Source organism: Zonotrichia leucophrys, chromosome 1A (assembly GCF_028769735.1).
Source record: "Zonotrichia leucophrys gambelii isolate GWCS_2022_RI chromosome 1A, RI_Zleu_2.0, whole genome shotgun sequence".
In the NCBI taxonomy this organism is placed as follows: Eukaryota; Metazoa; Chordata; class Aves; order Passeriformes; family Passerellidae; genus Zonotrichia; species Zonotrichia leucophrys.
The window spans coordinates 37,333,476-37,361,467 of NC_088170.1; the positions used below are offsets into that span (position 1 = coordinate 37,333,476).

Consider the following 27,992-nt stretch of genomic DNA (forward strand, 5'->3'; position numbering starts at 1 on the left):
CTTTGAAGCCAAGTAGAGTTTTGTTTGCTTTCTTTCTCTGCCCTCACTGCATATTTCACTAATCATTATTGGTTTGTTCCCAATCTTTCTGCAGGGCAGAATATAAGCTTACTCTGTTCCTTCCATTCCAGTGGCTGGAAAGGGGAATTCCAGACAGTGACAATTCAGGAACAGGAAGGCTGAAAACCATTGCTCTAGAATGACTGGGGAACAAATTGCACCAATTTTTTTGCATGATACAAGTATGAGCAATTGAGAGGAAGAAAGACTTTCAATTAGTCTGTTGAAAGCGATGCTTTTAGGTAACACCACCTTAGCACTGTTAGCAAATTAGTAACTGTCTCATAGCTCACTCTGCTGTTCTGTAGCTAATGGGTGGAGGAGCTAACTTTATAAATCTCCAGCACTGAGTCCCCCAGCACAGGGCCTGTTACCCTTTGGCAGTCTGTGCCTCACACCGGTAAATACACTTCATCACAGAAAGCGCCCCTGGAGAGCCAAGGTGCTTCTTGCCTCATTAACTGTGCCTGACTCTTAGGGCATAAGCAAGCTGAGTCCAGAGGGACTGGTCCTGCCTTTCCATGTGCTCCCCAGTGAGCTTTTCCATTTCCTTCTGTCAGGATTGATACTTCGACCATCCATGTCCTGAATGTGCTACTTATGCAAAATATCAGCTTTTATCACAGGGAAAGTGCTGTCTGAAAACTGTCATCTTTTGAAGGGTTCCTCTCACAGATCCAAACAGCTCTGTCTGCATCACAGCAAGTGAGGTTGCAACAGACCTGATGAGGATGCTGAGCTGTGGAGAGGCTATAAAAGGGATGGGATACCTCACCTTTTGGTGGCTCAGCCATCTTAGATTGTCTTAAGCCATCTGTTTTGGCAGTTTTCAAGTGATGCTTCTCAGCTTGTTCTACCTTTTTGTGTTAAATTCTGTGTTTCTTAAAATTAACCAGGCTTTCATATCTCAGACTCTACTTTTGTGGAATTACCTGCTTTTGTCTTGGAGAAAACTCTGTCTGAAAAGTCTATTTCTGACTCCAATACTGACTTCTCTTTCTTTCTCTCTCTCTCTCTCTCTCTCTCTTGCTTTCTGTATGTTCCTTTTCCCTACCCCTGTCTTCCATTTCTCCCTCATTTTCCTTTTCCTCCTCTGTTTGGCTTGCTGGTTTGTCAGCCCCTCCTTCCTTGCTCTCTTCCCTCCTTGCAGAACAAGATGGTGAAAGGCAGCCTCAGCACAGAGCAGTCGGAGCGGGGGTGAGGGGGGAAGTGTACTCCTGGGAATGGATATAAAAGCAAGCACAGGTGAGTGGGGGAGAGCTTCCAGTTCCACCTGCTCTCTTACATCCAGTGCCTTCCCCATTTCTGTGAGAAATTAAGGTGCTTTTGTACACAGAAAATGTGTAATATTTTTTTCTCTGCTACCATCCTGTTTATTTTTTTGTATTTCTGCAGCAGTTCCTTCTGTTAAACAATGAAAGGCAGAGTTTATTAGCTGTTACAGCTGCCTGATGACTCTCTCAGCTAAATGAGTGGCAGAAATCTCCTTTTGTATCATGTCCATAAGGATTTGAAGGTGTTTTTCTGTGAATCTCAGAGTAGTTAGGAAGCTTCTGTATAAATAAAGTTATCAATGTATCTTAGATTCTGTATGTAATAAATAAATAATATTGATGAGTTCAGGATTATTGTAGGATTCCCATTTTCTGGAAATGCAGATCGATCCAGGGATAAGTAAATCAGTCTTAGCAGGACCCCACTGTGTTTCTTTTGGCCCAGCTTTTTTCTCTATTTTGCAAACAGACATGGGACATAGGAGGTAGAACTGTACCCAGAAGTGGTCACAATTCCATAACTTTGTAATGTGCCCCAAGCTCCTCACTGCAGTTCCTTCCTGCCTCCTCTTTTGTCTAGGCCCAGCATTCATACAGCCAAGTGAGAACTTGGTTGGGAATTCAGTTTGTCTGAAACAGCTTTTTGCCATGTTAGCATCAGAGCTGGGTCATTTTCCTAATCTGGTTCACTGTGTGGCTGGGAAAATACACTGGCACAAGGAGGGAGTAGCACTGAGGTGGGAGTTAGCACCCAGGGAATGGGATGAGGTTGGGATTTCTTATTTCTTACTCAATTGCAAGTGCACTGCAGTTCAAAGGCAGCAGGGTGTATTAAAATGAAATAAGTGTTTGGTTTCAAGTTATTACTTGTTGTCACCCTGTCCATGAAACTGCAGCCCAAGAAGGTCTCTTGCCTTTATTTCACTACTCAAATGCATTTCTTGCTCAAGTAGCTATTTGCTTCTCTGTCTTTTTCCTTGCAATCATGCAGGGGAAGTTGCTCTTTTGTGTCAGTTCTTGGAACTGCTGATGGTAATCCCCTTCCTTCGTTACCGTTCCCTTGCTTCCCAGGCACCTCTCCTGACTTAAAATCTTTCCTGTTTTTCAAGTAAAGTAATTGTGAAGTGCTTCTAATGGTGTTCTGTGTGAAGGATGAGAGATTAATTGGAAGATTGTGGGGTTTTGGTGCAGTAGCACAAGACAGGTAGTGTCCCATGTCCTTTTTGCAGATTGACTGCTGACTTGCTTTAGCTCAGCTGTGTTCTGTGACTTTCCATTTTTAATAGCATTCATTCCTGGCTATGGAGTGTTGTTTTAACAGTTACCATGTAAACAGTGTTTAACAGTATTCAGTGTTTGAGTAGCTTTCTCCTTCCATGGTAAAGGTCATTTGGATTCCTTTAAGCTTTTCTCTTTTCCTTAAAATGTAACAGGCAATGTAATTCATAATGTTAAAGCAGGACAAGAGTCCCACAGCCAAAGTGCCTCTTCTGGCTGTTTAATACTAGGGAAGTGATTTTTGGGCCATTCCTTTAAGGTGCTGGTGAACATTACTGTGTCCCAGAGACCTTTACACAGCTTTGTTCCCTGCATTATTTTCCAGTGCTAGCTCTTTTTATATGTCATAGGAATGTCTTAAGACCTTGCAGGCTGTGGAATCTCTGCACTGTATGCTCTAGATGTCTCTCTAAGGCATCATGTCTTTTGAAATCCACTTTTTGCTTCAAGTAATTCTTACCAGAAGGTCCTATTTAGCCACCTCTTTGCAATGTTCAGAATATCTTAAAAATAAGATTCTCAAATTCCAACCTGATCTTGCGTTTCAAAATAAAAGCCATGCAAATCTAAAAGATCCTTATGACAACAACAACTTGTATTACTGTGGTAATTAAAGATCTTCAGGGGAGTTCTGTAGCAGTCCAGGTAGTACTGGAACTGTCCTTCTGCTGGCCTTAGTGTAAGATACAATGGATACTCAGTTGTGAGATTATTGGGCTGTTTTAGTCCTGGTTCACTCCCAGGCCTAGCAAGTTAAGAAAAATCCTGCATGTTGGATAACATCCAGGCAAGTCAGTGTATTCTGTCTTCATTGCTTCTCTCTGCCTGCGCCAGTTGCCTCTAGAACATTTGGATCAAGTCCAGATCTGGAGAGTGACTGTGAGAGCAAGTCTGGTGCTCTGGATCTTGTCCAGGAATGAGGCAGGACTCTCTGTGAGTTGAGCCTGTTTCTTCCCTGAGCCAGTGCCTAATGCTCTGGACCGATTCCAGGCATGGGCAAGCTGCAGTTGTACAGGAGCCAGAGACAGCAACACGGCCCTGAACTCCCTCAGCGAGGGCTCGCTGTTGCGCGGTAATGAAACCACAGAGGGCAGCTGAGCTCTCTGGGAGCCTCCCCCTTTCCTCCTCAGCTGCTGCTCCCTGACCTTGCCCGTCTGCATTTTGTGTGTGCTTGCCTGACTCTTACTCACTCGCAGCCCTGGCACCTGCATGGGGGATATCTGCAGCCAAGAGTTGGGCTTGCTGGGATGTAATCTAATTGGTGTGCCGATGATCAGAGCAGTATTGACTTCTCCATCACACTTAGTTAGGGTTCCTGGAGTTTAATTGCCAGCTATGAACAAACATGGGTGTTACTTTGCTCCCAGGCACACCTCTAATTCCGTTAGCTGCTTTCCATATGCATCGCTTCTGGTGTAAGTTCTTTTCCCAAGCTCACTAGCTGGTAGGAAGGGATTTATCCAAATCATATCTAAGTAACCTTACTAAATAAATAAATTGCAGTTGGGCTCACTTGTGGTATGGGATAAGGGAAGGAAGGAATACATTATTTCAAGCTTTGCTTTCTCTCTATGCAGAATGAGAACCCTAACTTAGAGAAATTGAATTTTAACTTTGTAACTTCTCTTTTGAGCTGAGCCTCCACCAACTTAGCAAACTCCTGAAGTTAATTTTCTCACCTCAGAGAATTTCTGGACAGGGAGAACATGTGCCAAGCACTGGGACGTTTCTGCATTTGTCTTGAAAGACATCACAAGCTTAGTCCTTCTATGAACTGTCTCTGTAATATGAAAATTAGCTCCAAAAAGCAGCAGAAAGAAATATCACCTGCCCTTCAATTAGTTAAACCACAACAGCTTTACCTTTAGCTGGTAAAATCTGGCAATTTCCCAGGATTGTTTCCTAGACTCCTGTAATTTTGACACTAGTTTCACTATCTGCTACATATTCACTGGAAACCACCACTGGATGGCCCATAGGGAAACATTTTGATGCAGTCCCTGATGGCATCCCAGGAGCTGTCACCATGTTGGGACATGCTTGGCCTCTCTCTTTCCCAATCTCACGGTCAGTGTGAGGAGTGGACACGAGGTGAGCGAGCTCCTGCCTGGCTGCTGAAGGTAGAGGTGAGTGCTGTGCCATTGTGGTATGAATCATCCTCTCATCCCAGACCTCCTTCAGAACTGGGCTTGCCTAATTTTTGTTTTGCTGGTTGTTAAATGAAGAGGTTTTATCACATGGATTAGCTTTCATGAACTACTCGCCATTGTGTATATCTGTTTTCAGTCCACAAAGCTAAAGAGCTCTTGGTGTTGCTGCTGTGGTAAGATGCTGAGTGGGCTTTTCCAAAGCCTGAGGGGCCTGTTTGCAAATGAAGGGAAGGAACCGTGCCAATATTATTTTGACTTTGTTTTTCAGGTTAGGCTGTTGAGATAAAAAGCAGTGGACATTCGTGACTGAATGGAATCTCTCCCACTGTGCAGCCATGCCCCCTCTCGACGTGCCTGCCAATGCCAGCACTTCCTTCATAAATTCTTACATCACACTCAAGACTGATGACATCACAGAATCTGACCAAGGAGTCTGAACCAGCTGTTTCCATGGACACAATCTCCATAGTGACAGTGGGGAGGGGAGGGGGAAAAAGGAAACAGGTGGGGGGAATTACAGAGGGAGGGATAAATATATATATATATAAAGATCTATTTTTTAGTCTTGAAAGACTTTGTTTTAAATGAAAGGTGCGCTATATCCCTTTTGATGCTTTGGATTAAGATTTTAAAAACCCCATATAAATTAAAAAAGAAACTTATAGATAAAGTAAATATTAAATCCAAAATTAAAGCAAGGCATGTGGAGCCTAACATTTGTGGGAAAGAATGGCAAAACTGGGAGTACTCCAAACAGGATTTGTCTCTGTTCCTCTTGCTTTCTTTCTCACAACATCTTATGAAATTCAGTTTTGAAAGGCAAATAAAATACTGATAAATTGTTTGTAGGGTGTGGGAGGAAGGCTTGGATGATTGCAGGTAATTTGGTGTCAGTAGTTGTGTCTGAGGGGTAGGGAGGTTTCCATTTTTGAGAAACACTATTAACAATGTAAGCCTGAATAACATCTGCAGACTCTTGGGTTGTGAGGCTCATGAAGTAAGAGGTGGCTGCTGCTTGCTAGGTCCCATACACCTCACTGGTGTGGGAACACCTGTACCACACAGGGGAAGGGAGTATCTGCCCTGTGTGCAACAACGTGACCCCCAGATCATTCCAAGAAGCTGTGCCTTCAGTTTGGAAGGCAGGTGAGAGGAAGACATGGTTTACCTGCCAGATTGGGGAATGAAAGGAAGTCTTAATGTTGGTGGAGTCAATGTATCTTCAAATTGATTGGGGTAAATCCACTTGGCCCTCTTTTTATTTTTATATTTTTTGCTTTTCCTAAGGAAGGAAGAGGGAATGTCAGTGTAACAGCCTACACTATATGGTTATTCGGGGTAGGGGTTTTTTATTTTCTTTTCTTTTTTATTTTCTTTTATTTTAATTTTTTTTTGTAAATTATGTAATTTTAAAACATTTGGGTTTTAGGAACAACAATGAAAAAATCATGGGTTTTTTTCTTGTTAAGGCCTTAAGAAAGGGGTTAGTGCATCTTTCAGGGGTCACTCTGCCATGGGATTAAAAATAGCTGTTTCACAAACAGTTTTATATAAAAAAAGCTTAAAAAAACCAAAAAAACTAATAAACTTCATTTTAACCTTGTCTCCTTTTGTTTTGTGCGAACTTGATTTGTTTAAAAGGACAGAGACAGTACTATCTGCTGCTTTTTGGTTTCTTTGCCTTCATCGGTTCTGCCTTCAGTGATGACCTTCTGAACTGGCCCAGCAAGAGGAAGACCACAAAGGCTTTGAAAAACTAAAGCTTAGGATTTGTTTGATGTTCAGAGTTAACGAGCCAATGACTGGATGAATTTTCTGTTCGTGTGAGCTGGTGGTATTTCACCAGGTCACTGACTTCTTTCACTCATAGGATGGTAGCATATCCTAGCGATATCAAACAGCGTGTTGTTTACTGGAAAGTCACTAGGGATAGGGATCTAACCAGCATGACATGGATAAAAAAATGGGGTTGATATTGTGGGGAGGGAAGAACTATTTTAAAAGTTATGTACTGGATGCTTGCTCAGCTACTCACATTTTGGAGTATTCAGCACATAAAAGTAAAATCTATGATAGCTCATATTAAGATATCTATTTTAACTCTATTTTTAAAAGATCGATTTAAAGATTTGGGAGATAATTTGGCAGTTATTTATTTCTATAAGTTGCTACTCTCACTCATAAATATTTGGAAAGAAAAGGCAGCCTTCTGCTTACTCCTTTCCCAGTAGCAGCTACTGAAGTTAGTATGTCCTTTACATTAAGAAATAGACCTGTTGTGATAAATGTCACTAATGTGTCATGAATTGGTGCTGAAAATATTTAACTGCTGGTGTAGTCAGAAAAAAGTCATTTTTAGCATAGTTAATGTGATTGAGTAAATGACTTCTTTTCAACTGAATAAAAATTGGTTTTTTTTTCATAGTGTCTGTTCTATTCTACATATTCAAAAAAAAGTTCCTGTTATTGCATTGATTTTTATGTTGGTGAAGAGTCAATTCTGTATGTAGCACTGTGACAGCAGAACAGTGTGTGCTGGAACTGCTGAATTTGACACTTTCACTTTGGCTCTTCTGGTGGTGTCACAGCAGAGGCAGAAGGTTTTTGGGTAAATGGGAGGGAGCCTTGGAGGTTTTCCGTGTGGGAGCTTGTGGCAAGTATGGAGATTCAATATTTCCTCGTGCACTGTGGCTGGAAAGTAGTGGCAGTTGTGTAGAGCAGATAAAGAAGTGGTACCACAGTCAGTTCTGTGGGAAGTATTTCACAGTGGGAAGTGCTTAAAATCCTTTGACTCAGCTGTGGCTTAATCTCCCCAGTGCTGTAGTCAGAGGTGAGGGGTGCTCTCCAGTAGAGCAGGATTGTGCTTGGTGGTTGAGGCTTTACAGAAAGCAGAGCTGTTGTGATTCTAAAACCAAGCCAGAAGGAATTAAAACAGTGTGTAATGGCTTCCTGGGAGAACTTGGAAATTATCCAAAACAGTCATAAAATTCTGTTGGAAATAAAAATTTCTTTTGGCTGAGAAAATACAAAGTGCTGAGTGGATTTTGAAAGCTGTTGTACAAAACATTTACCTGCTCCATCCTGCGAAAGCAATTAACAGCTCGACATCGTGGATACCCCAAACTGGAAAGAAAGAAAAGGTTTGGAAGTCTTGGCTAATTTAGAATTTGTGGAGCAGAAATGACCTGCAGCAGAACCTTAAAAGAGATTGTGTATAGATGAGAATGGCATCGTTTGGGAATTGCCTGCTTGGATGAGGAATGAACTAATGAGAGCTTGGATAAAGCAGCTCATTTTCAAAGTGTTTCTCTGTGCTGACTCCCATCGGGATCTCCTGAAAGAGATCTACACCAACGGGCTGGAATTGAACGTGATGGTTTAGCAGTGCTTCCAGGCTAACCAGAGTGAGTCAGCACTGCTGCATGGGGTCGAAGAAAAGATGTTTTCACATCAAGAATAGGGAATGGATTCAACATGCAAAGGATGTTTGTTGATATGACAAGGATAAAGGGAGTCCTGCAGGAGCTGGTGGAAGCCCTGGGATGTGTACAGAGGGATCTTGATACCAGGAGCTGCCCATCGATACATTTGTTGTTTGTATGTATTGCATGTGAAATCCATGCTTGGAAATCCGAGGCACAGACCAGTGTGGATTGAGCAGCACGGGAGAAAGTCATCTCAGCTGCTCCTGCAGAGGGCAGTGGCCAACCTCACTAATCTGTACCACAGAGGTATGAGAGGGAGTTTTACTTGGGGTTGTGACATTCTTGAACCTTAGAACAAGACAAACGGATGAGGTTCAATAGTATTGAAATAAAAAACGTTCAGGGGTTCAGGGTGCGGGATCTGCTGAAGAATGGTGCACATCTGGTTCATGGAGTCCAGCTAATGGCAAGCTAAAGAAATTCATTTTTGGTGGGACATGCATGTAAAAAACAAAAAGTTTGTTGAGATATGGGCAATTGAATGACAGCTCTGGAATTCTGACTAATGTGCAGTAGCGTACATTAAAATGTGTATTAGGAAAGAGAATACTTTAAACTGGCACAGCTACAGGGAGAACATTGGGGGCTGATTTGGATATAAATTTTATAAATTATCATGTCTATTAGCTGAGTCATTATGTAAGGAATTACCTGTGCTGTCCCAAGTGCAGTGGGTGTCCTGGATGTTATAGAAATACTTGTAGAGGGATACAGCATTTTATCTGTCTATCTAGTCCCTGGCTTGCCAGAATGACTGAAAGAAGCAGTCCTTTATCTCAAAATGTAAAAACTTAAGTGTAAATAACATACTTTTGGAAGTGGAGCAGGATATTTAGATGGTTGAGGATGAATAATTCAGCACTGCTCTTTTTTTTTTTTTAAATTATTAAAAGTTATATGAAAACAAACAGAATGCAGGTAATCCAGGTTCAGTTACAGATCTAGAAAACACAAAGATATGGTTTTACTGACTTAGCTATGAGATGCTGAAAGAGTAGTTGCAATCTTGGCTTTGGGTTGGAAATCTCTGTTGTGAAACAGGATAAGATTCTTGTCTGACTGTGAAATTCCAACAAGTTTAGGTTTGGGTTTAGTTTTCCATTTCAGGTTTTTTAAGATGGAAGTCTGGCAGCATATTACAAGTCAGAGAATTTAGTCAACAGAGGCAGAGGACAAAAGTAATTACTAGAAAATTGTGGGAAACTGGTAACAGTCTGGTACTTTCTCCTGGCATTGGTACAGGCCAGTGAGAGCTTGGCTCATGCACACTGCTGAAAAATTGGCTCATACAAATACCATGACCATGAGCTCCCTACCTGACCTGTGCTGTTCAGCCAGAAATTAATATGTAAAGCTCTGAAGATGATTATGAGGTTTTTCCTTAGAGTGCAAAGGTCAGTGAAATAGTTGCTGACATCATCCCTGCATGTGATTGTTTAATTGTTTGTTCTCTGTACTTCTGGTGGAATCCAAAAGGTTTACTCTGTCATCCAGCTGGAAAGTGAAGACAGTGCTGCTTACAGAATCTTTTTGTAGGATTTAATTTCTTAAGTGGATCCCACTTCCTGTTTAGTGTGTTTAACCTGAACTGGAAGGAAAGCATTGCTTGTTTGCTGGCTTCTTCCACAGGGCGGTACTTAGAGCTGAGATTGCTTCTCTTTCCCCTTCATCCTCCGGAGGTTTCTTGCAATTTATTGCTTAACTCAGTTTTAACGCTGCAGTTTCAAGGTTTTGACCTTACCTGGCCAGCTTTCGAAATGCTGATATTTCTTAGCAGCCCAGAGAGACTTAACTCTCATCCAAATAATTTGAAAAAGAAAAATAGTCTTCTAGCTCATAGCAAACCCCCTGTGAAAGAAATGTGCCACTCTAGCTGGGCTTCAGGAGTCATCCTGACGTGTTCTTCTCTGCATGATAAAAACTGCTTGCATGTGCTACTGAACATGAGCATAGCCAGGTTACCTGCAAATACCACCTGTATTGCATTAGGAACTTTTGGGTTGTAGCTCCCCTTGCTGACAGCCAAACTTGGAGTGCACAGTAGATTTGGAGGTTGGTACTTTGAGATACAGCATGGCAATGGTTTTCTGAGTTTTATCGAAATTGCTTACTTTCAGTGCCACATCTTTTAGTGGGGAGCAGCAAAGGATGGCAGAGAAATTGTTGGGGAAAGACTGGGAGGTGTTTACACTGAAAATAAAAATGGTGGTGTAAGGGTAAATTTGCACTGTATAGCAAGACTCTTCTGAGCTGAAGCCAGTTCATCAAAGAAATGTCACCACTTCTCATGGTTTTATTAAAAAATGAGAGTCTGTACACTTCACAGCATTTGTATGATAAAAACTTAATTGGACTTTCACCCTAGTTCTTGCCCACTGGAACTGGGTTTCTTCTCAGCAAAGAAATGGAATTATTAGATTCTTCCAAATTGTAGATTATTTTGAGGACATTACTTTGAAGGCTGTTGGAATTACAGCAACCTGGATTATGGGGCATAACAATATCTACTTCTTCTCATGCACTTTTTCATCACCTTGAATTTAAAGTAACGTGCACGTAAGACAGATCTCACGGTTTGCATTTGTAGTCAGAAGAAATACAGAAGAGCGAACAAATTACTGTTTAGAGTTGTACTGTGAAATTCAGAATTGGCAGGTTGCAGTGGATTTCAAAGAGGCAAGAAAGCACTGTGTTGTAAGCAGAACAAGGATGAATTTAATGTTACACTCCTGGGTTTTGTAATATTTTGCTGCTTTGGAAACCAAGATGAGGAAGTCACTGTACAAAGTGGATGTTACAGTCTCTCTGTTCACCTGGTGTCCTGCTGTGGCTGAAACTTCTGAGGAGGAATCACTACCTGTACAGGTGATAGATGGCAAAAATACAACTGCCCATTTGGGAATGAAGCCAAAGAGCTGCACTCTGCAAGAAAATAAGCCAGTAAAATAAATGCTGCTGAGGGAGACTTTTCCTGCAACCAAAGGCAGAGGCCATACAGAATGGCCCAATTTTGTAGCATCTAAGCTGGTTTCCAGGGCTGTGTTTGACTCTGCTCCAAGTGGGAATCATTCTTGGCTTTACATGACAGGAAATTGTGCCAGGAGAAGAAACAGTTTCCAGAGCTGTGAGATGGAAGCAGGCATTTACAGCCTTAAAGAGGACATCAGGGTTTGCAGGCCTCTTGACTGACTCCAGCTGCACTACTCATTTCTACTAAAGCCAGCAGTGTCACGTTGCCACAGGAACACAAAAGACTTGGAAAAGATGCTGTTACAGTAGAAGTGTAAACATTCCTTATGACCGATGTGAAAGATGGACTTAGCAAACATCAAGTTCCTGGTCTGCTGCTTCAGGAAAAGGAAAGAAGGTTCATCTTTTTAACTGCACAGACTTGTTGCTGTCTAGAGGATTCATGGATCAGAAGATGTACAAATTATTATTAGGAACGCTGCTATCAACAGCAATGACTGTAGGACTGTCTGTAACTGGGAAAAATTCTGCTTTGGAGCACGGCCCTTTGGCCTCAACTACTGCCCACCACCCACGCTGGATGGATTCACCCTGAGCTGGGCACAGCAGTTCTGTGATCCAAAGTTCCTCTTGAAAATAAGGAGAAGTGAGAGAGCCTTTTACAAGTGGCCCAGTCATGTGAAAAGAGTCATGGAGAAATAACAGGTCAGTAAAGTCTGGGGAGATTTTTTCCTGAGGTTCCTTCTAGGGAATGCTGTGCCATGAGAGGAGCCCTGAGATAATTGGAATGGCATTTGAGGGCCTCACTGGTGGAGGTGGCTGTTGCTGATGACCTTTTCTGTGGGAAGTTCTGTGTGTGAGTTTTGGAAGAACAGTCCAGGTAGGTACCTTACCAAATCCATTCTGTGCCATTTACTAGACTACAGAGCAACAGGCCCCGAAATTCACCCTTAAACGTAGAAAACCCTTTTTGCATCCAGATGGTCATTCCAAATAGGGGCTTGTCTTTGTTGTGCTTCAGGGGGGAGTGTTGGCCAGGTCACCAGGGTTGGTTGGTACCTCTTCAGAAATGCATCAGTATGGTTTTCTACCTCCAGTCAGTGGCATGCCACAGAAATTGGAATACAACAGCTGATGTTCAGTTTCTAGGGTTTCATTTGACCTCTTTGAAAGAGCTGCTTGAGACAGACACCAGAAGTCTTTGCAACCTGTATTTACCATTTTTGCTGAGAAAGAGAGACAGAGAGGGAATGAGATTTGCCCCTTTTTTTTTAGTATTTATTTGAATAACTTGGACATTAGGAGTAGCTGATCAAAAACCTGAACAACCTTTCCCAGTCTGCAGCTAAGTGTGCGATGCAGGGCTTGGTGGAACTTCTTGTTCCTTACAATGCAAGAGAAAGAACAAGTCAGGGGCTTGCCTGAGCAGCCTCTTCATGTCTGTTAGCCACAAGCCCCTACAAAAAAGCCACAGTCTTTTTTTTTTGCCTACCCATGTCTTCACTAGGTGCATTAAGGATATAGCAATTTGTAGTTTTTAAGAACATATGTCCTTACCTTTTTGATATGTAAGCCTGCACATATGTCTGGAAATACATAAGGGTTCAGAAGTGGAGAAAAAAATGTTTACTGACCAGCTTGTATGACCTTGGGTGGGAGTGGTAAAAACCACAGCTAAGGTCTGTCACAAGTTCAGGGGGCACTGCAGTAATTAAAATGTCACAACTCAAAATGTCCCACAAGGCACTGAGCCTCTGTCTGGCAAACAGGCAGTGTACATGAAACAAAAAACCCCCTTTCCACGGAGTAAGCAAGATTTGTACCTTCAGGCTACAGCTTCCAACATGCTCATCCTTGAAATGAGCTTCTCACAGCCACACAACACAGCAGCTCCTGTATTTTCACTTTGCTTTCACTTCTGCCTCAACTGACAGCAAGTGTTTGAGCTTGATTTCTGCTGCAGCCTGCTGCAATTGCCAGAGCAGCCAACTATCTCCAGTCATTCTGAAAAGCCTTGTGGCACTCTGATTCAAAGAGCCCAGGACAGTTCATAAGAGGTGTGACCAGGTGGAAACACTTCCATTCTCGTTGCCACTGATGAGAGGTTATCTCTAAGCTGTCGTTGCACTTCTCCATCTTTCATTACTTACAGGTGATCTGTGTATTGCATGGCTGTGTTGCTCGCAGGTAACTCAACCTGTGTGCCATCATTTGTTGTGTAACTCAAAGGTTCTGTTTTGGAGTTGTAGCTAAAGCAGGAGCCCTCCCTCTCCCCCTGATGTGGGATCAAGGGTTATCTGTAGCTGGTCCCTGTCCCTCAGGAAGCACAGAATGACCCAGTGTCTCCAGGCTCATGCAGAGGTTACTGCCTTGGTATCTGGTGTCTATTGCAGTGCTGTTACACTTCACCAACTTCTCCTGTTGGATTTTTGGCCTGTCACATGTCTTCATCATCCAGGCAGGTCTGAAGTCCTGAGATTCTGCACCGCCCAATCCCCCCTCTCTTTCTCTTCTTGTTCTTTTACAGAATCAGAACATTTATTTCAGACTCTTAAAACTTTGGTTTTTTTTCTTTTCCAAAACTGAAGAAATTTTCTGCAGTGTTTGCAAAGGTATACCTGCTCTAGATCAAAAACTTAAATAAGAATTCAAACTGTGTCTGTGATCAGGAAACCCATCCGGCAGCCATGACTATTACAGCCAGGACACACATGAAATTTTTACTTGTCATCTACATTCATGTTTTAAAGCTCTCCTGAAATCCTGTTATAGAACAGATTGGAAGGCACCTTTCAAGGTCTCTGTGCAACCTGATGGCTTTGTGAAGGTCAGCCTCAGAACTATGCCAGCCTGCTCACGGCTTTGAACAGTCAAAATTTGAAAACCTTCTAGTATACTCCACACTTTCTCTGGGACCCTGTTCCTGTGCTGAGCCCTCCTCTGGGAGCAGCAATTCTTTGTATCTAGTCACAGTTCTCATTGTTGCAGCTTGTGATTTGCCTTTTGTCCTGTCACTGTGCCATTTGGAGAAGAATCTGACTCCGCCCTGCCTATAAAATCAGCAGTTCATGGTGGTATGACAGGTTAGAACAGTCAGGCTGCTTGAATCCCTGAAACTATTTAGCAGTGGTTTTAATCCCAAAATCCAGCACACCTGCAGGCCTTTGGTGCAACTGTCCAGAGTAGCTTGGGGAATTGGGGCAGCAGTGGGTGTTTATTCTGGATCCAGTTCCTGCAGGGAGCTGTGCCTCAGTCCCTCCCTCGACAGCCAGGACAGGGGAGTGTAGATCATAGATCCCTGCCTGCCTCCTGAAGCTCCTTCCTAGAGGGCCAGACTCGAGTCTTCAAAGCTTTACTTCTTCTAACTGCAATTGCCTGCTAGCTCCCTGCTTGCTTTTTTCCTATTTTCCAGCAAACCTGATGAAGACCAGCAGTCTTCATCCTGACTCCAGCCAAGCCTAGCCTGCTTGAGGGAAGCAGGACCGAAATCCCTTTCCTTCTCAGAGCCCCGAGCTTTTCGCACCCTCCTCTGCCCTGCTGCTCACCTGCCCCTCCTCGATCGCTGCCCTCGGTGGTTCTGTCCTTGCCGAGCTCCTGGCCGCCCCAGAGCTGCGGGCGCGGCGCTGAGGGCTGTCTGCTGCTGCCACCTTAAGGCTCGAAATTCGTACTCCAGCAAAACCCGTGCCCGCCTTCCCTGGGGACGGAGGGTGGGGAGCTGGGGCCGGCCCGAAGCCGCCTGTAGCGCTGGAGGATGGCACAAAGCCCTCACCCCACTCTCGCTGAGCCCGCTGCCTCCTCCAGAAGCTCTCATGGGAAAGCATAGCAGGCTTTCATGGAAGTTTTTGCGTGCACCTCCTGATTTTGTGGCTTGCAAGAAACCATCCTTCGTAATCTGTAGGGCACAGTTGGAGCAGATGAAGCAGGAGATAAAAGTTTTTCTCTCAGAGGTTTTTACAGTCTGCCTTTCTGTGGGGAGAGAGAGGGCTTGAGGCTTGGTTTGATCGGCTCTCAGCCACAAATTAGAGGTGTGGATGCATTTGCACTTTGAATGCTTTTTGGTGGCAAATTTTGTTGTTATTTGGCTTATTGTGTGATCTGCAGCCTTTCCCTTCTTGTTGTGCTTCTGGCTGAAAATTCCTGTGCTGTGTGACACCGAGAGGAGGCACCTCTGACCTGAGGGTCTGTCTGAAGCCTCTTCTGGAGGGCAACCAGCCGGGGAAGACAGCGAGATCAGTGGCAGCTCTGACACAGCAGAGACCATGGAAGTCAGCTTGGCTGGGGTTGGCAGCTTTTCCCTCTACTGCTGTTCCCTCCAGCAGCACAAGCAGCAAGGTGTGCTTGTAGGAACCCATGTGGATTCTGTTTCCACAGGAGCACATAGGCGATGGGATCCGTATGCCACAAAGCTGTCAGCACAGGGAGTGCCCTTCATTATCAAAAGACTTGCACAGGAAAACAGGTAGCATTAGAAATAGTTGCTGATTTTTAACTCAGAGTGCACAGGTTATCCCAGGTATTAGGCCTTAGGTCAAAACAAAGTGAACACAAATCAAAAAGCTTTTGATTTTGAAAAAAGAAATAACTCATCATTAAGTTAAAAAAAGCAATTGAGGATTTTTGTGAGGCCTTTCCCTCTTTCTGGATATGAGCTAACTTGTTTTATCCTGGAGTAGCACAAATGAGAAAGGATCTGCAGAAAGGATTTAACTCACATACATAGTGCCTGTATTCAGTCCATAGGAGAGCTAAGGTTTGTCATCTCCATCTATGGCATGGCTTTGAAAATTTTCATGGTTTTGTGGTTTTTTTAAGAAACCCAACAGAAAGTTTTAAAGTGTTATCACCTCAAAAGTTTTCATTTTTCATGGCTAGCTCAGGCCTGCATGTTGCTGGTGCTCAGGGACACCTCGTTCTGAGCTGCAGGTGCCACACAGCCATTCCTAGGGATCCTGGGATTCAGCAGTTTTAGGAAGCCCCTGTTTCTGTGCAGGTGGGGAAGCTGCTTATGTCAAGGAGCTTGCTGTTTTGCCATCAGAAGGAAAGAAGCAGGAACCAGCAAATCCCAGGATGCTTCCTTACCACTCACCTGCTGCATGGTACTGTGATGTCTTTCAGCAGCAACCTGGACTTTTGGTCAGCTTAAAAATCACAAAATTACTTTCCTTCTCAGTTTCCCTAGCAGCCACCATCTTTGATCCTTCCTCCTTCCTGTGGATACCTCCTGAATAAAAGAGTGTGAGTGTTTTTGTTGACACAAAAACACAATTACAAATGAGCACAGAAAATTAGGCTTGCTATGTGCAGTTGCTGTGAGAGTGTAGCAAGTACTGTTGGCAAAAGTAACCTGCAGATCATTTGGTATGGAGCTCCAAAGGTAACTGACAAACTGAAAGCCCAGTATTAAGGTCTTGCATGAATTTCCATAATTTCTAATTTCTATTTCAATCCATATGCTCCCACTGTTACTAATTCATCTGTGAGCACAACTGTGCCAATATTTCAAATCAAAAGTTATTTGAGGGTTTTCTATTCCTACAGAAATACAAAATACACATTTTGAGTTCCAATGCACATTTGGATTTGTGAAGCATAAACTATCATTGGGAGCATCACACTAAAATCAAATATAAACAACCCCCATTTCACTGTCATAGTACACACAGCAATCTTCTATTTTCAGCACACTGAGAAAAACTTCTAAATGCTGACTTGTACTCAAGTCATTGTTTATCCTGACAGAAAGGGTTTTTTTCAGATAAAACCATGAAAAATTCTTAATGAGAACTTGACGCTGCATTATATATGAAAATAATAAACTCTGTACTCTAGCAAGCATACTGTTCTCTCAGAAATTATTCACAGAGGGTTTAGATCATCAAAATGGTATGTTTGAATATTTTCAGATTAGTGCGTTAGTATCATCTGAAATTAATGATTAATGAGTGAAAAGATAGAGAATTATTGCTGAAACCTGAAATCTGACTTTCCTGTAAGGAGACAGAATCACCCAAGGTTATTCTGCCTGCTCCTGAGAGCCATAAACACCGCATTAGACAGATTAGCTTCCCTTTTTCTTATTTTATTCGTAAATGACTAAATTGAGGACCTAACTATGAAAAAGCAGCATCCCTGACTATCCCTCCAAGGCATGGAAACAGCAGCAAAATGCTTCCAGTGAAAAACTCCCTCTGCCAGAAGAAAAAGATCCTAGCTAGACACTTCCTGGAACCAAAGAGAGTCTTCAGATTAGCTCTTTATCTATTTTCATCTGTATTTGAGATCATTAGCAACATATATCTTTGATTTGTAATCATTCTGGTATCCAGAATGGATATGGAAAGGATAGGAAATGGATAGGAAATGGAGCCAGGAGCCAGCTGAGTGCTGCCCTCTAAGGCACAACCACTTAGGTTTAGGCTTATGCTTCAGGTTAGGCTTGTGAAAACCACAAAGCCCAGACCTTCAGGGATGTTTCAACTCCAAAATGCATGCAAAGTGAAGTACATCATGTCATCTCATTACATTTGGTTACAATCACTTCATTTCAGAATTTTGTTTTATTCTTTAAATTTAATTTAGTTCTATCATCAGTCTACCATACTCAGATTGTTTCACTTTCTTCTCTGAGTTTAAGATTGTCAATGAGTAGCAATTCAGCAAGGTTTGGTCCATTTCTATGCATTTTGTGTCATCCCAGACCATTTTATTGTTTTCACTTGTTTTATTGAATTCACTTTGAGAATTCTCTCTTTTAATTTTTAGCATTTCATTTCATCCTTTTCCTTTCCTGTCCATTCATGTCGTTCCCCGATTTCACGATTTCAATAACTATAATTTTCAATGAGTATAATTTTGGCAAGTTTTGCTACTCACACTGCAACTCATTTCCCAAAATCTGGGAAAAAAGGTAAACAAAGAGACAGGAGAAGAAATTGAAAGAATGAAATGCTAAACAAAGAAAGAAAATTCTAAAACAAATGGAAAGCAACAAAAGTGACAGGGATGAGCTGAAGTGTAGGGAAATGGAGCATGGCTTGCCCAACTGATCCTCATTGAAACCAGAGAACAAAGTCCAACAAACACTCTGGAAAGGAGATATGATGAAATTAAACTTTTACTTTTCTGTACAGTGGTGCTACCTCCAAAGCACAGTTAATACATCTTAGTAATCTGTGCAGCCAATGTCTGGTAGCTAGCCCACCATCCTAACAGATGGAAGCTCTAGTTTGATTCCCCATCAAGCTGAAGAATTCTTACAACTTTGTATTCTGACTTGGGGGAAGGAAGGTTCACTATCTACTCAGGCTTTACAGAGAACGTGGGGCAGAGCCTCTTCTTTCTATATTCTTCTCAAAAAGCAATACCTGTTACCAAACCTCACAAGGTTCTTAAATCAGCCTCCATTTCACACATGGTCTGAAATTTCCTAACATAGTAAGCCTCTCTGAAGAGTGAAATACAGTGAAGTCTAGTCTCTAGATACTGAACAGACCAAGCATGAAATAATTATCAAAATTACTGTGTGCACATTAACATTCACACTATTTGGAATCCGAGACAGTAAAAAGCAAAAGAATTAAAGTATGATGGAGAACCAAGTACATGCTTACCTGGAAAGCAGATCACCAGTTATGCCTCCAGACTTAGAACTTTTGATCTCTGCACCCAAATTCCGTTCTGGGCTTCTACTGGACCTGCCTCAAGACATTTCATGTAACATTCCTTTGTTCATTCACATGGATACAGAAAGGCAGATGTTATTTCATTCTGAAACTGCAATGTTTTCTAATATGAAATTATTGTATTAAGCCACTTGGAAGCAAGACAGACTCCTTGTATTTATATTACACTTCAGATTACACTAGGGAAAACAATACCTAAAAAGCAGAGTGTCATTATTTCTAATATATAAAGCACTGAGTAAAGAGCAAAACTAGAAGAATTTAACTGGAAGCTAGTCTCAAGTATTTGTTTGAAGAGTTTAAACAGAAGAAAGATTTATTAAATAACAGCTTTACTGGAAACAAATTATTTCAGCTTTGCTAAGTAGTGATACCTTCCATTTGAGGATGGACATTTACATCACCTATATAATCTAAAGTTTGGAGAAATATAGTTACATTTATCATGATGGTATCTGAGTGCAAAGAAAATCCTAAACCCAGGAAAATTATCTGACACAACATCCACTCTCTTCTGTCCATGTTCCCAGAAATGTATATGGTAGAAGTATTTGCCTTTTTCAATCTTCTGCTAGTTCAGTCCATGAACATTGCTTTGGGAAATTTAGTGTGGGGATACATGGTGCTCTTTCCTTACAAAATACTAATATTTAAACCAGGTGCTCAATATTTCCCAGACAGTTATGAGAAAGCCCAGCTCTGTGCCCTGGCAAGTCCATGTTGTTCTCCTGGCAACTTCAGAAGCCTTAAGCAGAAGAGTCATACAGGATGACATTCATGGAATTGGAAATTATTTCTGCCAGGCTAATTGAAGCCATAGAAAACAGAAAAAAGAATCTTAAAATGCATTCTGTATTGATCCAGGTCTCAGAGAAAGTGTGTTCCAACAGCAATCTGCTGGTTTGCAAAACAAGCTTTCTATTGCTGTCTGCAATACATGAATTTGTAGGCTTCATATACAAATTTGTAGATAGGAAAGCTGTTAAAAGCTTCCTGGATTCTGGTACTAAATGGCACAATTGAAATATGCACAAATCACAACCAGGGCGTCTCCAACTCAGGAAGTTTAGGAAAAATATAAGCAAATGAAATTATTATTAACTGGGTAGTGATATAGCTCAGTGTCACAGGACAAATCAATGGCAGAAACCAAATCAAGATTCTTTTGTCTGTCTGGCTTCCAAACCATGGATTTAATTACACCATTCTTTCCAAACGTGTCTATAGAAATGTAGGATGAGTTTTTCTGTGTGGACATAAAGGTATCTCTTTTGGGGGAAAAAAAGATACAGGATTCTAGCCAGTAGCTGTTTCCAGAATTCCCCGGGATGCCCTCATTACAGCAAAGAAAAACCCCCAGGTATCAGTATTAAACCAAAACTGAAAAGAATAGCAAGATACTCACAGCTCCTGAGAAGCTTAAAAAGCAGGAAACCAACACCAGCAGCTGAGAGAAATCAACAGCCTATGGTATCAGAGGCGTAACCCATGTTTTTCTGACAGTTTCACAAGAGCATGTGAGTCAAGGCAACTGCTGCCAGTCATTTTCCAAATGAGCAGGCACCTTCCCAGAGCTCAGACACATCACAGAGGTTTAATGGAATCTTCAGGAGGCATTTTGGAGCAGTGCTGGAACCACAACCTGTGCAAAGCAGCCCCTTGATTCATTTTCTCCCTGCACTGGGCTTAGAAATTGCACATGCTGAGCTCTGTTTGGCTAACTCAGATTGAAGTAACAATGGAAACTGTTCAGCCTGTGAGAGAACAGAATTTGGCCATTAAAACCAAGCCAGCTTTCTCTGATCTCTGCTTAACCCCAGTTACCATGACCAGGATGCTGTGGTTAGGGCCCATAACCACAGCTTTGGGCTTGCTGAGCTGCTGAAACCATTGCTGGGCAGCGTTACGTGTACATGTTGTCACAGACATTTTTTCACAGAAATCCTTTCTTTGGGATTTGTGCATCTTCTGGGAAGAAAAGGGCCCCAGAAGAAGAATGTAAACAAATTGTTATCGGCTGCTGTGAGATGTAGCAGGTGATTGATCCTGTGATTGGCTCATCTTCCATGTGTACCATTAAGGGCCAATCACAGGAACAGCTCAGGGACAGATTCCCTGGACACAGAACCTTGTCATTCATTCTTTCGACTCTCTTCTTAGCTTAGCAGCTCTCTGCAACCTCTCTCCTTATTCTTTTTAGTATACTTATAATGTATTAGATATCATATATCAATAAATCCAGCCTTCTGATCAAGAAACAAGATTCTCGTCCTTCTCTCACCATGGAGACCTCCTCAGGTCGCTGTAATATACATGTGAGCCCAGTCCTGGATCATCTCAAGGTCTGTGAAACGTCAAGTCAAATAAAGCCTTCTGCTCTTATCATTTTCATTTTTCAATCCTCACTGTCTAAGGCTTTTCTAGGGGTGACTTCATCTCAGTGGCTGCTTCATTCATCCAGATGTTGATGTTTGCAGCAACTGCACAGCTCACTCTGCCAAACTGCGCACAGCATCACTGGAGCTCGTCTCTCGACATCTTCCAGCACCAGCACAGAGTTGTCTCTCTGAGGTAAAAGAGAGTGGGCTCAAGACATGCGTTGCTTTTGGCACCAAGTTCAGATCATTGCTCTTTCAGGGCAAGGGGCATGTCTGGGGATGGGATGGCATGAAGGGTAAAGGCATGGGCAGGGATGGGTGAAAGAAGTAAAGTTCAACTACAACTCACTTTGATGATACGTGACCAGCTGCAATTGACATAGGGAAAAGGGTAGGAAGCCATGGAGAATTTAAGGAAGAAAAGCCTGAAGAACAGATTTCTTTGCAATGTGGGAAGGCTGTCAGTAAGTCATAGTAACAGTAACTATGAAAGACTTGGCTATTTCATTTCTGCTGACTGCTTTATTATGAACAAGCTGTTGGCACAGTCCATCTTAAGGCTGTAGAAATACTTCTAATGTTTAAAATCCCTGTCTGAAGGCCAAGAAAGTCACAATGAACCAGCTGAGACTAAAATTTCCAGAGTTGGGGTTGTGCTTCAGGCTAAATTTGTTTGGGAACAATCAGCGAAAAGTTTGTTCATGCCTTTCTAACAGCTGACATCTTTCCTAGAAATCCATTGTTTATCTGACCTTCTCCTAACCCATTAGAAAAATTTCTGGTGCTATTTTCCTGTCTCAGTTGAATGCTTTGAAGCATTACAGGCAAAATTTGGCAGGAGGCAGCTTTCTGTTAGGAAGACACATTGCAGCAGCTCTCGAAAACTGTGCTCAAACTTGGCTCTGCTACAAGCACTTGAAAACCCAGTTTGTGTGCACCTGATAGAGCTCTCAGTTCTTCATCTAAAACTCCCCCGAGATGTCTGAGTGGAGCAGGTGCTGGTTATTGCTGGCTGCCAGGGCTGCTAAGGGCAAATGACAAGTGTGAAGCTGGTCTCTGCCATGCACCCCTTGCCCATTCCAGCACCAAAATGGTCAGGGGGAAGCCAGCTGGCATAACTGGCAAAAGAGACACTGTGTGCTGAAAAAAGGAGGTGGGCGAAGGTTAAAAGAGAGTCTGGAACTAGGTGGGAGACCATGGGGTTTTTGCCTTAGAAGAAGCCACCAAAGAGGAAAGGTTTCTGGGATTTACACCAGCCCCAGCTCTGCTGTAGCCTGGGAGATGGATAGCCATGGAATGAGAGCAGCAGACTTCACACTAACCAATGTTCTTGCAAGAGGCTTTGCTTCTCCAGAAGGGAAAATTGCTGGGATTTGTGTCCATCCACGTCTGAGGTGTGAAGGGGAAAGCAGTCAGCCTGATGGGATTTGGACAAAAAATTTCTGGAAGCTCATTGAAATATTCATATTATGTGACCAGTGCTTCCTGGTTGGCTCCAGACTTGAAGCAAAGAAGGAAGGAGGGAAGAAGGAGCGTCTCTTTGGCCATTGGAAGGGTTTCACTCACCGTTGTGGAGAGAGAAGTATGTGGTGCTGGGTAATTACTGAAACAGCAGGTTTCATAACCAGGCACTGACCTTTGACCTCCATGTCCAGGGTGCCAAAGCTGTGATCCTGCAGGAAGATCTGCAGAAGCTGCTTGCAGCCTCAGCTGGGAGCTGGCCATGTGCCGTGGACAGCTGTGTGTGGAACCTTCTAAACTTTTACACTCAGTTCCAACCCCTAGAAGATCATTTGCCTCCATTGGTGGCATCTCTGAGGGACGCTTTGGGGACAAATGACCACCTGCTCCTCACCCACGCAGGCACTGATGATCACTGTGGAAAAGCCCATCTAAACCACCTTTATGGGCAGCGTGTGAACAGTAGGTGCAAAACAGACTCGGAAGACAAAAGCCACAATTAAAATCAGATTAGTAAGTGATCCTCATCTACTCTGAGCACTGAATACAGGGAAGGTCCTTCAAAAAGGAAATAAGCATGTAATTATAATTAAATCTGATCTTATGGACAATATGGGCAAAAAGGCTCAACTAAAGTTGCCTAAATTTTTTTTATATGGCAACTCCTGCATTATCTTGCTTCTGGATGCTTTGTTTTCCAAGATTAATAAGTTTTTTCTTAAAGTTGCCTTTTTATTTGTATTTCAGTGCCTTCACTCAAAAAATGGTAATGCCTGCCTGCAACTTCTGTAATTTTGCGTAGCTCATCTCTAAATTCACTGTGCTCTGTAAACGATATGCAGCCAGCACAGTGGGGCAGCAGTTAGCTAAAATTAATATTTATGGATTGGAGGGTATTGGAATATGAATCCCAGTATTACCAGTTAGATTGTGCCTGGGCCAGTCTGACCCTCGCTGCTAGGCCGAAGGCGGCATCTGTGGTGTATCACCCCAGAGACACCTTTAGCTTGCTGATGGTTTCAGCTGGGCACTAAACAAGTCCAGGTTTGTTAGGAACTCCGTTTACCTCAGGAAGAAAGCTTCAAGCAATGGAGAAGAGAAAAAGGAGAGGATTCTGCTGGAGGGTTTGATATCCAGAGGTTTATTTCATGGTGACACAGGTCTGAATCTTGGGAAGAACCCCAACAGAATCCCGACCGCATGGCTGGACTCACCTTTTAAGCTCAGGGGGAGGGGAGGGGACAGGTGAGACACCAACCAGGTGGGAGGGGCGGGGTCTCAAGGGACGAGGGACACCTAGACAGGCCAATGACCTCTGGGCCTTAGGGGCATCCTTTGAATTTGCCCAACCACACGACGCCTTGTTGGAATGTTAAGCCTGATTGACAGGACTCACTCAGCAAGGGGGCAAGGGGGAAGGGGAAGAGGGTATTGGTACACCTGGGGAAGGGACCTGAAAGTTTGAAACACACCGCAACATCTCCCCCTAGTTTTGTTGAAAAAGAAGAGGACTGGGCTTGTAGTGCAGAATGCTTGCCAAACCATGGTTGGTAAATCAGTTCTTCCTCTACAGGAGGGTCAGTGTTTTCCACTGAGGCTTCCAGCTCATCCATTGGAGCACTGAGGGCTTCCAAATGGTAGACCTCAGGAGGGGGGGATGAGCTTGAAATTAATTTGAGAACCATGTGTTTGATTAGTCCAAAAACAATGCTGACAACTACAATAACTATAACTAAAATAAACAGCACTAAAAACACAGTTTTCAGAATAGATCCCAACCAGCCCGCGAGTCCCCAGCCTTTGAACAGTCCATTCAGCCAGTTGTCAGTTTCTCTGTTGATGTCCGAGAACCTTTGTCAAGGTAGTCCATATGTGGTTTGGGCTGCGGTACTATGTAGGAGATCGCAGGTGGGATGATCATGAGTAGGATGAGAAGCAGGCTAGGTCTCATGGCGTCTCGAGGCTACACACGAACAGTGGGATCTAAACTGGCACAAGAACTTGAAACAGACATATATTACAAACTATTCCAGATAGGAGGCTTAAATGGAATTTCCTCCAGAGAACGCATGCGGCGTTTTCTCCAGGTGGCGTGAGCAACCTGGGGCGCTTCTGTAGATTTCTCTGAGACTTTGGGAACATAGGGCTTTACCCATTTGGAAGGAACCCACCTTAAACCAGAGGGGGTGGACACACAGGCGTATCCACGTCCCCAAGTAACCAATTTGTAAGGTCCCACCATTTTCCAAGTCTCAGGGTCCTTTACTAAAACTGGAGGTTTTTCTTTCATCAACCTGTGACTGCTCCCCCCAAAGTGGCGTAGGATGGGTGGGTTCAGGCTGTCAAAAGAACAATTCAGAAAATTGATTGTGAATAGCGCCCTGGATAACCGGATGTGGGGAGGTTCCACCTTCAGAACCTGTTGTTGCTGGTCTAAGACCCTTTTAATATCACGGTGAGTTCTTTCTACAATGGCTTGGCCTGTAGGGGAGTAGGGGATGCCAGTTTTGTGCTCTACTCCCCATTGCTGCAGGAAGCTCCCGAATTCCTTGGATTTATAAACACGCCCATTATCAGTTTTCAGCTCCTTGGGGATGCCCATGAAAGAAAAAGCCTGTAAGAGGTGCTTAATAGCATCAATAGATGATTCTCCTCTGTGGGCAGAAGCATAGACCGCTCCAGAAAAGGTATCTACACTAACATGAACATATTTCTGCAGTCCAAAAGCCTGTATGTGTGTTACATCTGTTTGCCACAGTTCACAACTGTTCAGTCCCCTTGGGTTTGCTCCCGTACTCACTGTAGGGAGTGCATGTTGTTGGCAATTTGGGCACATGGCCACAATCGCTTTGGCCTGTTCTCGAGTGATGTTAAACTGGCGAACCAGGCCAGGTGCATTTTGGTGGAAAAGCTGGTGGCTGATTCTTGTAGTTCTCCTCCCCTGCTATTTCTAAATTCATCAAATTCCCTTTTCAGGGGGCACTGGTTACTCCAGTGCCCAAGGTTGTTACAAAGCAGGCCTGGTTTTGTGGGTTCAACCATTGCTGGTCTCCGCTGCGGCCCAGGGTACTGCTGTGCTGAGGGAAAAGGTGCAGGGCTGGCAACGGCGACACGCTGAAGTGGTCTTGGCAGCAGCCTTGGTCTGGTGTCTTCAGCCACACTCATAAGAGGCACTTTCCTGTTACAGACTAAAACCATATCTTTTAGTGTAGGGGGAGGTTCTATCGGAAGGCTCAGGATTGCCGCTCGACACTGCTCATTTGCATTTGTAAACACTATTTCCTCTAAAATATCTTCCCTAGCATTCACCTTTTTAACTTGTATTTCAATGGCTCTAGTTAACCTTTCTACAAATTTCAAGAAAGGCTCTGATGGTAACTGTTTAATTTTACTATAGGGCTCAAAAGGCCCCTCAGGTTGGAGGGAAAAGAATGCTTTTTCAGCTGCTTCTTTTACTTTCTCGAGTGTTTCTGCAGGAATTGCAGCAGCTTGGATTGAGGGAGAAGACCACTGGCCCTCACCACAGAGGTGCTCAGTGGTGATAGGGTTACCACTGTTGTCTTTTGCTGTGTTTGGATCAGCCTGTAAGCCTGGGAGAGAATCTTTAGCAGTTGTTTCCATGCCAATTCCCATAATTTGAATTCCGTGGAGGTCATGAGGCCAGAAAAAGCTGTTTTAAATCATGTGGGATTACTACAGTCCTACTCAGTTCAGAATTTAAAAGGCCACGGAAATATGGACTGTGTGGACCATATTCTTTATGAGATTTACAGATCTCTTTAATCAATTGTCGTCCAAAAGAACTCCAATTGGCAGTAGGGGCTGCTCCTCCCTGAGCTGCAGGCTGAAACGTAACAGGAGCTAGTGACAACATGGGATTATGCATTGGGTCTGCTGTTCCCTGCTCTGTATCCCTTGAATCAGAAGCATTGGGATCACAGCTACAGGTTTGGGGACAGGCAGTGGGTGTGTCCCCACCGTGGGAACCCGGGGAGGAGGTGGGGACAGGGAGCCGGCAAGGGGCGGGGCAACCGTGGGAACAGGGGGCGGGGTCAAGGGGCTGGCAGGGGGCGGGGAAACCGTGGGAACAAGGGGCGGGGTCAAGGGGCTGGCGGGGGCAAGGGCGCCTGGTGACATCACGTCAGCGGACGCCCCCTGGGAGGGGTAGAGAGGCGGAGCCGAGGGTACTGCAGGAAAGGGAGGGGGAGGGGGGAAGGTGTCATGAGGAACAGGAGGCGAGGGGGATGGGGATGGAATTTTAGGATGCTTAAGCGGATTTTGGGAGGAAGAAGACAAGGTTTGGGAAGATGCTACGTGGCATCCACCATTTTGTGGACCCCCTGGGGACTGGGGGCCATTTTGGGCATCACTGCTCTCTGGAAAGCTGACATGTGCTCTGGGTTTTAGAGGAGGGGACACAGGGTGTTGGGAAAGGTTCCACGCAGCCTGGCCAGGGCTTTGTGAACAGTACAACTCAGGCATTTTAGCAAACTCTGGGAGTCGACTTCCCAATGAGTGTGCTCTCTTTAAAATACCAAGTTTTGGGGAAAGAGGTTTAGGGGTTTTAGAGCTAGGAGAGGGAGAAACAGGGAGAGCAGAGGTAAATGGCTTGGCATTTGACTTTTTCTCCATTTCCCTTTGTTTGAGCAAGGCTGTTCAAATTTGTAAACTCCAAAACACAAATTTAGCTGAGGGTGCCTTGCCAGTTTGTCCTAAGGTTATCAATTCATTCCCAACTTTATCCCAGAATTGAATATTGTGGATTTCTTCAGGGGAGATAAGTGGGAAGTGCAGAAAGAGCCATCTTATAAACTGTTTCAATTTTCCTTTTGAGAACTTCACATTACCACTGACTAAAATGCTAACAACATTATAATACACTCCTTTTTGTACAGTGCTGAGTTTCGAACCCATGTTAGATGTAAAAAGCAAAATACTAAATCCTGCCTCGCCGAAAACAAAGCCAAAATCAGCTACCGATTTCTAAAAGAAACCACAGATAGGAAGGCGATAACAAACAGACAAAAGCTTCACAGTGCAGCTGTATAAACTGCTTTTAAAATTCTTGGGCAGCAGCGGCGGGGCGCACCCTGCCGAGCTCAGGCAGACACAAAGCCTCCCCCGTGGTGGAATGCAGCTCCCCCGCGGAGCTGAGAGAGAGCAGCCTCCCCCACGCCACGTGGCAATCCGAAACCGGGGCCCCCCACGCCACGTGTGCAGAGAACACCCCCCTCCCCCGCACCGAGAGAGATTC

General features: G+C 43.6%; 1 protein-coding gene and 1 long non-coding RNA gene across 7 annotated transcripts in view; one reads left to right on the forward strand and one right to left on the reverse strand.

Annotated features, from left to right (window-relative positions):
• Window positions 1-6,367, forward strand: part of TCF20 (transcription factor 20) — a 130,553-nt gene extending 124,186 nt beyond the window's left edge. For 4 of the 6 annotated variants that reach the window (XM_064702286.1, XM_064702289.1, XM_064702288.1 and 1 more), the window contains 2 exons: window positions 1,178-1,305; window positions 5,031-6,367. In XM_064702286.1, coding sequence (XP_064558356.1) covers window positions 1,178-1,261 — 84 coding nt within the window. In that variant the 3' untranslated portion in view covers window positions 1,262-1,305; window positions 5,031-6,367. The remainder of the gene's footprint in view (window positions 1-1,177; window positions 1,306-5,030) is intronic. The other 2 variants (XM_064702284.1, XM_064702290.1) reach the window with 2 other exon arrangements.
• A 5,551-nt stretch (window positions 6,368-11,918) lies between these two features.
• On the reverse strand, window positions 11,919-13,327 carry LOC135457402 (uncharacterized). Its single transcript, XR_010442721.1, has 2 exons — window positions 13,041-13,327; window positions 11,919-12,443 (listed from the first exon to the last, which is right to left on the reverse strand). It is a non-coding gene; the product is annotated as an uncharacterized LOC135457402 (long non-coding RNA).
• Window positions 13,328-27,992: the final 14,665 nt, after the last annotated feature.